The following is a 14,459-nucleotide window of genomic DNA, read 5'->3' as shown; positions in this document are numbered from 1 at the left end:
TATTAACTATAACAGCAGCTCCCTGAGGGAATTTTTTTCCCATTTCTAAAAATGCTCCTTTTTCCCCCACTTAATCTGAGATTTCTGCTAGTTCAGAATACCAGCACTCAGCTGCTTCAATAGCTTCCACCAATGCCAGGGGTAATCTATCAGGGAGACTTCCTCTGAGTTTTTTCTCCACACCTGTGGGACATTTCTTCAAAGCTGTTGGGCGGTGGAGGTGGCGTAAGTGTAAGTCGCATCTAACTCAGCTTTGACGACCACGTTGCAAAGCTTACAGTAAAGAAAAGCCACATGTAAATACTATAAAACCTATGGCACAAACTAGCCAAAGTCTGGAAAACTCAAAACGTAGAATGATATTGGCTGTTAAGTTTCAGTTGTAAAGAAAGTAAAAAAGCTGCGTTGGTGTGAGATAAGGAGCAGTTAGTCTTCTCGTGTGACTACTAGTCTTTGGATTATTTTGCCAGCAGACTAATATTATGAAAGTTTCATAGCCTTCCTGGGCTATTGCATTCATCTGTTTTGGGATGCCTTGCAATCTTGGATGGTCTAGTGGTTAGGGCACTAACCTAGGTTTTTAGACATCTGGGTTCAATTCCCTGCTCCACCAAATACTTCCTGAGGGACCTTGGGCAAGCTACATAGCCTCTTTGTTTCCAACCTGTAAAATAGAGACATTTTAATGGGTTTATTTTAAACTGGCTTATTTTACATGGGTGTTAGGATGATGATTACATTAAAGAGTGTGAGGTGCTCAGAAACTGCAGTCATGGGAGCCGTATAAGTACCGGAGAGAGAGAACTTGAAGCAGAATACATATTAACTTTCTTGACCAAGATTATGGTTTGATATGAAACTGGAGTTTCAATTGATTCACTTAAAATTTTGTGGGGGGTTGTTCAAACCTGAACCTCAAAGTGGAACTCCTGGGGTAGAAACTTCCCCCGATGGACAGGAACCAAAGGTTCCTATGAAAGCTTGTAAACCAAAAACTCGTATCAGCAATGTATGAGCTCTGGGTGCAGTTCTCGTCTGCTGCATTAGCTGAGCCAAACCTGCACAAAGCATGATTGGCTTTCTATTTTGCTTCAGCAGCATCAGAAGAAAGAGACCACTGAGGAGGACAATTCAGATGTCGCAGATACACCATCTTCAGAGCACTTAGAAGACCAGAGTTTTACTCTAATCAAACCACCAGCATCGGCAGGCGATCATGTTGGAAGGATCGGGTCTGCCTGGTAAAAAAAAAAAAAAAAAAAAACTTAAGTCTTTAAAATAGATATGAATTATTCAAAAGAATACTGCAGCTTCAAGACGACTGTGGCAGCTCATTTGCATTATAAGGGAATCTCTTAATCATGTTATCACTTAGACATTTGTTCTGGGACACAGAAAGATCCACTTATCCACCAATATTATGCATTTGGCATGTTTATAGTACAGCTCATTCTCTCTCTGACTCAGATAATATTCCCATGGTTGGCTTAAGTGCCTTTGGTTTTGTCACTGAGAGAAACAGGAGAGCTAATGGGCAGGCTTCTGTAGGTGGCCTTGAAAATTAATATGAAACTCTGTTTTACATAAGCTATAAATCAGTTGTGTATTGTATAAATTAATAAAGCTGCTTTGGGTAGGATTTCATCACAGAAATTAGAAAGATTTAAGACATCCAGTAAGCTGTTTTTCTTGAGTACCCACCAACCAACCCTACCTAAGGAGCTTTCTTTTTGTTTACCATGGTCATTCTGCAACAAATACAGGGTCTGATTCTCATTTACGCTTGGGCTGCTTTACAACACTCTAGCAGTGTGTCAAGGTGCAATACAAATGCGAGTAAATTATGTTAGCAACCACTTAAAGGCTCCTGTGCACTGGTAGTGTGGTACAAAGTGGCCTTTGTGCAACTGAGACTCAGGCCACCAGAGTTTTCATAAAATCTCCTTGCTCGTGCACCTGTTGTAGTTGAAGCAAATAGACCGCTGAGGTTAAATAAAACTGTGAACAATTTTTGCTTTGGATAGATTTGGGTCTGATCCTGCTTCCTTTGATGTCAATGGTAGGTTTCTACATTGACATTAATGGAAGCAGGATCACGATCTTTGTGTGTGTTTCAGAGTAGCAGCTGTGTTAGTCTGTATTCGCAAAAAGAAAAGGAGTACTTGTGGCACCTTAGAGACTAACAAATTTATTAGAGCATAAGCTTGCATCCGATGAAGTGAGCTGTAGCTCACGAAAGCTTATGCTCTAATCAATTTGTTAGTCTCTAAGGTGCCACAAGTACTCCTTTTCTTTTTGTGTGTGTTGTGAGCATATTGCTTTGTACTGGCTTGTAGCTTAGAAAAGACATAAAGATCCTTCTGCAGCTAAAGCACTTCCCCTCACACTGTTGGTACGGCCATGATTTGGGAGCCGTGGTTTATTATGGAGTGGAAGTGTCTCCAGAGGTATGGTCCCTATGATTTTGATTCTCTCACTTGTAACTCCCCAAAACAAGTTTTCGTGCTTTTAGGTGTCAGACCTGTATATTATCTGTATATTATCCAAATTGCTTCAACTCTTTCTTCACAGGAGGAAGGCCACCAGTAAAATTAGGCTAAGTAAGCTTCCTGACTTTAAGCACTTTATAAAAGCACCCAGGTGCAATGCATTAACTTTAACCTAACACATAGCTATGTAAAGAAAATACTTGTATACCAAGGTGTGCACTGAACAAGGCCAAGCCCTGCAAGAGCTGTTGTTAGCTTAATGGGCACTGCTCGCTCCCTTACTATTAATATTTGATGCACGATCCTTTCCGTTTTTATTTAAAAAAAATTGAAAGTGGATCTTCTTTTACTTACAGAAAAGATCAAATGAAAAATTCTATAAAGAGGGGATACAGACAACCCTAGGGAATTCCAAACCTGAAATACTTCATTTGTGCTCAGTTAGAACACTGTTGTCATTACCAGCCTTACCTAGTCTTGAAAGGGATTAACCAGCTGTCGCCCAGGAGAGTTTGTGCTTGTTCTGTAGCACTGTAGCTTACCTTACTCCTGTTGGCGGCAGCCCCAAGCAGGGGAGACATGATCACATGCACATAAGCTGGTCTGACATTCTGTCCAGTAGAGGGCAGTGATGTACACACACATTGTAGGACCACAGACAGTACCAGACCTAGGACTTTATTATGTAGAGCAGGGGTTCTCAAACTTCATTACACGGCTGACATAGAGTTTTTTGTTTTCTTCTTCATAGCACTATGTCTAAGATGGGACACACCCTTGTAGAATCTGCAGCTACAAAGCCTTCGCCTCCAAGTAACAGTGTTGCATCTGGGAGGTACATTTACAGTCTTTTATATAGGTGTGAGGAGAATTTCATTGGCATCCACCAGACAGAGACCAGCATACTCTTAGTCCTGTCTGCATCAGCTAATGACCCTAAATCTAGTGAGGGGCCCTGATCTTTGTAGCAGAAATGCTCCTCTCTAGTTGATCGCATCACAGTGTTTGGACTCAGGCTGGCTCTTGTTTGTGTTCTCTTAGTTTCTGAAAATAAATGCTGGGTTTCTATCCCATCTCCCAGTGCTCGCAGTACAGGCATCCGCCCTAGACATTCCTGTGTATGTCAATGGGAGGGAAGCGCTCAATGGGGTACCTGGGAAATCTGCCTGGCTTCTTGCATCAGATTGCTGGCAAAAGAATGTAAATCCCCTGCACTAATGTTTGAAGCCTTTCTGTTGGGGAAAATCATTGCCAACCAAAATGCTGTTGTTTAATAGATGGTTGTAGGTATGCCCAGTGCTTTGCAGAATACAAGAACAGTCTCACTACAATAGGTTGTAGCACTGGGACGGGAGCAGGTGTTGGTGAGTAGATCAGCGTTGGAAGGTTTAACAAAAGACCTGTGGTTTTGAGGGAGAGATTTGAAGTGGGAGAAAGAAGATTAGCCACCAAGGGGTGAGAGGCCCTTCTAAGTGAAGTCCCACAACTGTTTTATTTCTACATAGTGCAGGCTGGGTGGTGGTTGGAGTCGGTGAGTGCAGAGATTGGTGGCACCTCTATTTTGTACCCTGGCTACTAGGCTTAGTCCCCAGGCTAGTAGGCCTTTGGTACATTTTTCAAGCGTGTCTTTGTTTCAGTTGCTTTCAGTAATGGGAAATAAACTGATCCCTAAAGTTTTTGCTGTTTCTTAGGATTGCTGACACCAAGAGCTCAGATCTGAAAGTGTTGCAGACCCAGATCACAGAGTACAAGGCTCTTTGCCATGCTGCTGAGGTGGAAAGAGACAGGCTTACAGAACTAGTAACTGTCCTGCAGAAAAGGTAGCAGCTGATTTTGATATTTCCCTTTGTGATATTATTATATCTAGTGGTAAAGAAATCCTTAGACCTACAGGCATTTGAAACGCTCTGTAGTATGTAACCCAGCAAGCCATCAGATATAGTTGGTGTGATATTTTGTTTTTAGTGGGTACTTTTTACTTTGCTCACCATATAATGAATTACTTCCTTTTTGTCCTGTTGGAATGAAGGGCAGAAAAAAACAGACATGATCAAGCTTGTTAGGCCCAGAATTTGGTGTATTGGTGTGTCTGCAGTACTATGCATGCAGTAATATTACAGTACTTAGCAGCAGCAAATGCTCTAGTTTCAATTCTAGTCCAACTTCCATTCCAAAACGTTTGTTTTTCACATGCTCATAACTTTCTCAGTAATTCTCCTTTTCAGCTGATATTTCCCATGCATCGCTTCAATGTAATGGCGACTTTTTTTTTTCTGAAAGTTTTAGTAAAACCCATTAATCTGATTGAGTTATAAGAGGGTGAAGTAAACATACCCTTTGCTCTTTAGAAACATTTAAGATGCATTTTTTTTGCACAAGAATAAAATCCAGAAGTTTTGACTCCCAGTTTTATGTTCTAAATCCTAAACTCTCTCTAGTCTACACACTACATTTTTGTCAGCTTTGTAGTGCAATTGTGCTTTGTTTGCTTTCTTTACTTATTTTACATTGAATATTGTGTGTTATTCCACTTGCCTATATTTTGGTGTGTGCATTCCACTGTAGACAGTTATAATTTTCAACTTTAAAAAGGTAGGTATCACTCACTGTTTCTTTACAGGCCGAGCCTGCAATCACACACAGGCAATTGTACTCACGCATGCAATCCCAATGACTTCAAGGGACTGCTTGAGTAGGTAAGGATAAATGTGTTAGTGTTTGCAGGATTAGGCTCAAATTAACATGAAATAATGACCAAAACCACCAGAGTCGATGAAATTCACAGCTAATGGTGATGTGTACCATATAATGGTCACTGCAATTCCACAATCATCACACATTATCATGGGCTTGCCCAAGACTTATTGCAAAAGTCTCTCAAAATTCACTTACAAGACCTCTGGATAATATAATATTGTTCCATTAATATTTTTACCATTAATGTATAGAAAAATGATTAACTCCCACTTCCCCCACACACACTTGGGGGATAGGTTGCCTAAACTCAAGCAATGTAGATAAGATTAAGGTCAAGAAAGAGCAATGGAAGTGGTTAGGTAAGTGAGACTTGATGAGAGACTGCACAGATTGTCATGATTTAGGATTCCATTGTGCGAACACTTAACCACTGAACATGGTACTTTCTGAAGTCAATGAAACTATACTCAGTAGTAAATATTTGCAGGATTGAACCCTGATTTCATAAAAGAGAACAGCTGGGGGATTTGATTTGAGTTATTCATATTGGTGAAGGCTCTTGCAAAACGGATCAGTCCCTCACTTTCACCCCTTCTGTCTAATATGAGAGCTAGGGCACACTCAATTAAATGAAAGGGCAGTGAATTTAGAACCACTAAAAAGATACACTATTTTATGCAGTATGTCAGCAGCCTGTGGAGATTCACTGCTACAAGAGGCCAGAGTCTCACCTACTCTGGATGGATTGCTAAAGGAACTGTATAATTTTATGCTTATTATAACAACATTTTTAGCTATGCAAGCTAAGGGAGTAATAAAAATAACCAAATCTATTGCTTCAAGAAGCAAGCAGCAATCACCCCCAGAGGTCAAGAAGGAAATTGCTCTTCCTTTGTATAGCACATGTTCAATAGGTGAGGTTCATTATAGTTTTGACAACTTCCCATGAATCATTTGGTATCAGCCATAGCCCTATGTAGGATGCACCATTGGTCTGATGCAGTTTGGCAGCTCCTGTGGTCCTGTGTGAGATTTTCTGATTAATCGCTTAAGATGCTGCATGGGATAACTATGAAATAAAGACGTGTTCCCACTGAATGACCTTCAACAGCTCAGCACTGCATGCTGCCCATTAACTGCTGTGTAAAGTCTCATGGTGTCTCATTGCCTTCAGGCCCATGTACATTTTTTCACAGTATTTTCAAGTGGCTGAGGTAATAAAAGGCACCATCCAGGAGCGGGTGGACAAGGTGCTGTGGCCTGCAGGATGCAGGAGTCAGACTAGATGATTGTGATGGTCCCTTCTGGCCTTGAAGTCTATGAGTTTCTCTTCCTTTCAAGGAGATGCTTGTGGAAATCTTTGCTATTTACATAGGAGACCAGAACAAGTAAATGTCAGATAATGCTGTTAGACCATTTTTACGACTTTGCTTCTATGCTAGTCCAATGCATTAAAAATAGAAGCAGTTTGTTACTGATATAATTATGGGTCTGTCCTCAACAACCTGTAACATCAGTGGTTATTTGTATGGGAAGCTTACAGTGGTGTCCATTGCTGAGGAACCTGGGCAACTTCCATCAATAAAACAATTCTTTATAAAATATAATTGAACCCCATGCTCATTAGCCAACTCCATCTTGCAAACATGGCGGATGCCTTTTGGATGAATATCTGGAATATCTGCCCTTGGGAGACGAGCGCATGCATCCATTCATCTTATTGTGAGCTGTGCATCTAAGGGCAAAATTTGAAACTAAGACTGGACAGTACTGGAGTCCTGATAGCCTAAGCATAAAAAAAACCTAAACACTTGTTTTGAACATCAGGGTGGTCGAAAGCAGCGATAAAGTTTTGGAAGCTGAGAAGAAGCTTCAAGAAGAGCGACGTCGATCAGTCATTTTGGAGCAGCGTCTTAAAAAAATGAAAATGGATGCAGGGAAGAATGCAAACACCCAGAAACCCCTCCCGAGGAACAAAACAGGTGAGGAGCGGCATGATATCAGGAGTTCCAGGGAGTGTCTGTCATCTAGTCCACTTCCACATTTGGTAGCCAGGAAATGTGAATAACATCTAGAACCCCGAGCTTGTGCAGACTTATATGTGTGCTTAACTTCACACACTCAGTTCTGCTGAAGCCAATGGAGCTACTAACGAAAAAATTCCAGCCCCACTTGGGGAGTTTCCCATTGACTTCCATGGGGCTAGGATTTCACCCACGCTATGCAAGCCTTTGCAGGATCAGGGCCACCAATTCTAACACTGTATTCTCTCTGCTGTTCGCGTGAAAGGTTCAGCTGAAGGCTAAATTGAGAACAGAATTAAATGATACATCCCAGTGTAAGGCCTGTCAGTGTCTATGAAAAACTATTGCTGGTCTTTAAGTAATTAGATCCTGTGTCATTTATTACCACTAAAACATGATGATCTGCTGCTATAAATATGAAAGCCTTAAAGAAGAAAAGTTAATTGTGGATTGTAAAATTTTTATTTCCTTGATTAGATCCTTTTATTACTTATGGACTGTAATCCTAAAAATGTCTAAAAACAATAAAACTGTATACATTCTTATGGAAACTTTAACAATAGTTTCCCATTTTTTATATATTTTAAATATATAGAGGATGTTACCAGGGATCAGAACTTCTCTTTGGTAAGGAACTCATCTTCTTCTTGCCTAACTGGTTCATTATGACAGGTTTCAGAGTAGCAGCCGGGTTAGTTTGTATTCGCAAAAAAGAAAAGGAGTACTTGTGGCACCTTAGAGACTAACAAATTTATTTGAGCATAAGCTTTCGTGAGCTACAGCTCACTTCATCGGATGCGTTCATTTTCCACTGAATGCATCCGATGAAGTGAGCTGTAACTCACGAAAGCTTATGCTCAAATAAATTTGTTAGTCTCTCTAAGGTGCCACAAGTACTCCTTTTCTTTTTGGTTCATTATGTTCTCTGTACATTCTCCATCTCTCTCCTCTCCCTACAACACTTCCTTTTGCTCTTTAGGCCCGGAGTAGTTTGCTTGGTTTTGATGGAAGGGAGAGATTCTATTGCGGCCATAGCACACTTCTCTGCAGTTCAGCTGATCTAGGTGCGGTGTACTTGGTCAGGTCCATATTTAGCTGAGAAAGCTCTAAGGAATGTCTATATGATTCAGGGAGTGGTGTTGGTTATTCACTGGATGTTACTCTTTTCCCTCTGAGTCCATGTCCCCATAAACTATTAGAGTGCATTGTGGTGCTGAAGGGGTTATCTTTTGGAGGAGATGTAAAACAGAGGTCCTGACCACTTGTGCCCTTAGATGTATTGCTATATGCTACCCCTTAAATTTCCCCTGCAGTCACAAATAGAGATGGTATTCTGCACTTTCTGTCCTAAGCAATTTTATCCAGTTATTGTGCTATGTTAACAGTTCTGTGCTTCACCCCAGAGCTGTCGGCATTTCATAGTTGGATGAAGCACAGCCTGTGCATATCAGTTTGTAAGGCACTTTGGGATGAAAGGTTCTGTGTATATTAAGTTAGCTCATTATCACTGTATACTTCGGGACCAAATCAGCATTTTGTTTAAATAAAGACTAGTATCATAGCTATTAAATGACAGGAATTGGTACATAAAGGTATTGAAATCAATGGGAACAGGGACCCTAAAAATACCTTTGAGGCTCTGGGCCTAAACATTACCTGAATGGATTGCAACCCTGTTCACCAAAGTCTGTTGGGTTTTTGTTTTGTTTTGTTTTTTCAAATTTTTCTCAGGCCCTCCTAGTGATTTAAACACACTCTGGAGTTTATACAAGCAGCAAATCGACAAATCTTAAAAATACCCCTTTAGCAGAGAACTTAGTTTCTCCTAATGGTGTTTCTGCCAGATAATTCAGGAAAACCAACTGCATAAAGGAGAGACTACAGTACCCATTAATGTTCCCTTTCCTTATTCAAAGTGCTAAATTGGGAAGAGCTGATCTAATTGCAAATGTTAATGCTTTTATTCTCTCACAGGCAGAGAATTTAGGTACTAGTGCTAGCAGAGCATTGTTGGTATAATACGAAAGCAACGCATTTGTTTGTCTCTAAAATTGCTCCTGTTTTCCTTGTTCAAAGAAAAAAAATGGAGAGCAGTTTGCTGAGTAAAATCCAGTGGGGGTATAGGAAATGACTGTAGTGTTTGCTGATCAGTTCTGAGATAAGATAGCAAGACAAAGGCATCTTCTCCACTCTGAAGTTTTTCTCATGTATTTTACTTCCCTCCCCACTCACCAATTGCTGCATTTCCAAAAGGAAGGATCAAGACCTAGCACCTTTCAGAATTGCTTTGGCAATTAGTTTCCCTGTCTATTTTAATTGTTGGGAACATTCATATTCACACAGGCCCCAGTTCAGGAAAGCATGTAACTATAAGCACATGCTTAAGTACTTTCCTGAACTGACGCCGTAATTGCTTTCATTGTGAAGATCCCAAAGTGCTTTATGAATAACACACAGATATTCATTTCTCTCGGATATTTAGAGAGCACCAGTCACTATAGTATGGAGTGAAATACAGTTTCAAGATAAGCTTAAAAAATAGTCATATTCCATTCACACCTCCCAGGGGTTTGGCCACTTGCACATTATTTTATATAGAATCATTTTATTCTTCCCTCACTCAATTCACCACTAATCATGTTTACAATTTCACTGAAAGGAGATTACAGAAATCTACCCTATATATTTACATTAAATGAATGCATATACTCAGACTGACCAAACCCCTCCTATTATGTATCCTCCATCTCCTGAATTCTACTATAAAGCCGTGTGCTGTTGACTGCAAAGAATTACATTTGTCCCGTAACAGAACTCCATGGTGTGATTAAATTTACAGGTCAGTCTGCTAATAGCTCCCGACATACCTTGACTGCAAGCGATAGGAAAGATCTCACTGCAACGCAACTCTCAGAAGTGCCACTAAAATCTCAGATAGAAGAACTGACTACAAGGTATGGCTTTTCTTTTCGTATTCTTTATCACTTTCAAGTTCTTTGAAATGGGGCTAAGATTAGTCCATCCTCATGTAGATTAAACCAACCCCACTTTTAGGGTCATGATTCTCTGGACCACATCCTCGGTGTAAATCAGCTCCAGTGGGAGCTTCTCTGATTTACCCTGCGCTTTTGTCGTTGTTGGCGGGAATCTGACAGCAGCATAAGAACAGCCATGCTGGGTCAGACCAATGGTCCATCTAGCCCGGCATCCTGTCTTCTGACAGTGGCCTGGGCCAGATGCTTCAGAGGAAATGAACAGAGCAGGGAAATTATCGAGTAATCCATCTCCTGTCATCCACTCCCATCTTAAAATCTCATAATAATTATACCAACACAGCTTCATGAATGCTAGGTACACACAAACCACTAAGAAGAAAGAAGCCTTTTATTACCCATCGATCTGATGTATGTTAATGGGAGTTGGATGTTTGTCCAGTGGCAAAATAGTTCTCAGCAATATCAGGGTAAAGAATCCTGACTTCAGACTATCCCCTTTTGTATCAAGGGGATGGGAAACAAATGCTTACAAGCCTGATATTTCCCACTCCTGTTGTAAGATTCCCAGCGAGCATGTGTTTCTGTCCTTGCGGCTGATGCACAGCTCCCGTTTGCTCCAGCACGCCGCAGTGGGAATGAAAATTTCCCCTTTGCATTCACATAGGCTTGTGATCCAGCTAGATGAGAATGAAGCCTTGAAGACTGCCCTGGAGAGCACTGTGAACATGAAAGAGGAAGACTTCAAACTGTACCAAGAGACAATGGGCCAGGTGAAGGAGATCTTCCTACAAGCTTTGAGGCAGCAGAAGCAAGAGAAGAACTAAAGCAGGACATTCAAAATACTTTTGGAGTGCAGCAGGGGAGAATTCAACAGTAGCTCCAGTGATTTGAAAGGCAGCCAGGGTGTCATTATGTAGTTATTCTCCCAGATTGTTTTTTATTTCCTTAGCACTTGCAGGAGAGGGTGAGAAATACAGTTGAACCTTATATTGCAAAGGACTGAAAGTTTGTATTTCAGCAAATTCTTACCTGGCGGTAAGAGTCAACAAGAAATGGGTTCTCATAACCTTTTAATACTGTCCAGGCAATTGTTTGCACACTATGGAACTCCAATGCTGCAGTATTAATATGGGCAAAACGCCCATGGGTTGCAGTGGGAGTTTGTTAATCAGACCCTGTATCTGAATGCTGCACTCTTTATCTGTAAATATAGGACATTTTTCACCGTATTAAGGTCATCCTCAAGTTTTGCTTTATGAAACCAGGGGGGCTAAAGCTAAGTGTCTGTATTAGTTTAAGTGGCCAGAAGTAGCACACTGATATTTCTCTGTCTAAGGTGGATTTTTTTTAATAGCACTTCTCACTGTGGTACCTATGCGCTGAACAGGTAGGTTAGCTCTGCTTGCCAGCATCTGCAGTGAACTTGGTATGGAATTTTGCTCTTTGCCTGTCCTAGGCTCTGAGCGCTCTGTTTGTGTCGGCTGTGGCAGGATTGCTTCCGCAGGTAGGTGCGGTTTGCAGGTTACTCCCAAGATCAGCCAGACTTGCTTCAGACTAATGGCTGCTAGCTCTGGGCCTCAGCTGAAGACAGCGTATTGCCTGCTCTCACACATTTGTCATGCAGTTTAGCTCTTGGTCTCTCTTGGAATCAACAGCAGCAAAGACACTGGAAAAAAAACCAACCACACTGGTAGTGTCCCCCAACTAAAGTGACTAGGAGTTTTGATCTGAAAATACTAGTGTCTCTGTCCAGTATCCTTGTAGCCCGGCACTTTAGTCAGCAAGACAAGTGACATCAGCTGCAAGCCAATTAGGCATTAACAGGCAGCCTGCCAGCCAGAAGAGATTGCCAGCAAACATAGGAACTGGGTAGTAAGTGCCTTTTGGATAGCGTTACTCTGTTTCTTAACGTTCAAAGCCTTTTTTAAAAGCAGCTTCTCTTCCCCTTCCCATTAGCTTGCACCTCTCGTTCTGATTAATTGTGTTTCATTCCACGGGCTTGAAGATTCTCCGACACGATCTAGAACAGTAGGTGAAAAGAGGATTCACCATCATGCATTTCAGAAGCAGGCTACAGACTCACTTCTTCGTCCTTGGATCAGGTTCTGAGCTGGAGTAACGAGAAGGCAATGGAGTTATTCCAGTTTTAGTGAGATCAGAGTCTAGCCTCTGGTCTCCAGATCTTTTGGCTGGCATCAAAAACTCGCCCCTGAGAGAATTCTCCAGAGTTCCCTAAAGGTTGCTGACCCTAATTGGAGGGCTAATTTTTGGGGGGAGCATCCAATTTTTCCCCAACTCAAAGACCTAGAAAGGACATTCCAAGAAGAAAAAATAGTGTTCTGTGTTATCAGTGTTCCGACAGCACGTATTGTTGATTTTAAATATCTTGGACCAGATCCTCCGGTGGTGTAAGTCAGTGTAGCTCCCTTGAAGCCACCAGAGCTATGCCAGTTTATACCTGATTATACTCATGAGGCTAAAAGTCAAATTTCCAGACATGAACACCAAAAATGTCCAGCTGCAGGTACAATGTCTCTTTTACTGGTGCAATGTGCATGGCCTTTTATAAACATTTGGGCATGATCAGTCTAATTTTTGTAGAGCAAAGTGCATCGTAGCATCTGATACACAGTGAACCATCAGTGAGAGAATTAAATCCTTCTGTATTTAAAAAGCCTGACCAAAGCAAATGACTTCTGGGGCCCCAGAAGTCCATAGAAGATCTGCATCTTGTGAACTGCATTTCTCTCTTGGGCAGCAGGAATAGAATGGGTAGCAAAAATGCTCGGGCAGATTCATTCTACCAATGAAATCTAAGAAAGAGGCAGTTTGTGGCCTACATTCTCCCCCTTGTGACAGCTTGTGGTGTTGCAAATCATGGAGCTAGCTGTGACTCCTAAAAACGACAACACGTATAATCTACCATATCCAAGTGTCCTGAAAGGTCTGGACAGCTGACAACTTTATTAGGTTCCACCATAATCACGGGGGACATAGCCCTTTTGGTTAATGGTATTTTGAACAACTGAGGTCTGGATAATGAAGGCTGAATCGTATTGTATCAAATCCCCATTAGACTGCTATGGATATGTACATTTCCACTCTGGCAATGATTACTTAGCACTGGGGGGAGAAGAAGTCATTCCTGCTCACACTCTGCTATTTTGGCAATCTGCAGCAGTGGGTAAAGAAACCCAGAAAGTTTGCTGAGTTGCAGCAAGAGCTCTTTAGATGCAGAAACATTGCCATGAGGCTGGGTGCTAAATTTAAGCCTGTACCTTTCTTCTAGCGATTCTGAACCTGATTCTGCTCTCGCTTACACTGAGATGTAAATCAGGAGTAACTTCCCCAGAAGTCAGTATGTAAAAGCAGTGCACGCAAGAGGCAAGTTGGCTCCTTTTCTGGTTTGTGTTCCTCAGAGTTTGCCCCCTTTTCTTGTGCTTCGATAGCGGGGCTCACACCAGAACTGCCGTGAAGCTTGCCCAAGTTACGTACGGAGTTGTGGAATGGCTGAGGGCTGCAGGATTCCAGAGATGGTTTGATCTGAAAGTGATGTGCTTTTGTAAGCCTATTCAGTGAATACACAGCCTAATGTTTTATTATTTAAACCTCTTCTTTGAAATGACAACTTTCATTTAGAACATTTGTGTCCCTTTTGTGAACATGTCAATACATTAGGGGGAGAAGGGGTTTTGCATATATGCATTTTTTTTAAATAGTTTTTTTAATAAAGAGTACCCCAACACGCCTTAAAGGAAAAGTCAGATCCAAGGTAAAATAGTGGGTGTAACTCACTCATCTGTAATTCTTCTCTGTTGGGGAACCTTGTGAATTTGCTGCATCACATTAGAGAGAAGTGTGGTCTGAGCAGAGGGCTGGAAGCCAGGACCTCCTGATGTCTAAGCCCTGCTCTGAATTAGATTCGCTTTATGGCCTCTGGCAAATGACTTCTGCTTTGGGTCCCTCATCTATAGATATATGCTATCTATAGCACACACACAAGTGTTGCCTGGATTGACTCGCATTTGCACATTGCTCTGAAGCTGTAGGGCTTGTCTGCCTGTTGCCCTGCACCTTGCGCCACCATTCATGCTGGTGCGCAGTGAGTGTAAAACACTATCAAATCATTGAGGTGCTTACTTTGCACTGATGTAATCAATGACACCAGGTGCAGGCAATAGAGAAATGAGCCACTGAGGTTCTATGTAAGTGCTTACGTCGTAGTATTCCCAATGCTTCCTTACTATATGATA

General features: G+C 41.5%; 1 protein-coding gene across 8 annotated transcripts in view; it reads left to right on the top strand.

Annotated features, from left to right (window-relative positions):
- CCDC13 (coiled-coil domain containing 13) overlaps window positions 1–13,966 on the top strand; it is a 37,136-nt gene extending 23,170 nt beyond the window's left edge. For 5 of the 8 annotated variants that reach the window (XM_038392342.2, XM_038392334.2, XM_038392337.2 and 2 more), the window contains 6 exons: window positions 1,096–1,241; window positions 3,241–3,324; window positions 4,181–4,309; window positions 7,014–7,168; window positions 10,050–10,164; window positions 10,871–13,966. In XM_038392342.2, coding sequence (XP_038248270.1) covers window positions 1,096–1,241; window positions 3,241–3,324; window positions 4,181–4,309; window positions 7,014–7,168; window positions 10,050–10,164; window positions 10,871–11,030 — 789 coding nt within the window. In that variant the 3' untranslated portion in view covers window positions 11,031–13,966. Of the gene's footprint in view, window positions 1–1,095; window positions 1,242–3,240; window positions 3,325–4,180; window positions 4,310–5,109; window positions 6,411–7,013; window positions 7,169–10,049; window positions 10,165–10,870 lie in introns of those variants that run through there. The other 3 variants (XM_038392333.2, XR_005291426.2, XM_038392345.2) reach the window with 3 other exon arrangements.
- The last annotated feature ends 493 nt before the right edge of the window (window positions 13,967–14,459 follow it).

This window comes from Dermochelys coriacea, chromosome 2, assembly GCF_009764565.3.
Source record: "Dermochelys coriacea isolate rDerCor1 chromosome 2, rDerCor1.pri.v4, whole genome shotgun sequence".
In the NCBI taxonomy this organism is placed as follows: Eukaryota; Metazoa; Chordata; order Testudines; family Dermochelyidae; genus Dermochelys; species Dermochelys coriacea.
The sequence above is the reverse complement of the archived record's forward strand: the minus strand, read 5'-3'. Positions and strand labels throughout refer to the sequence as shown.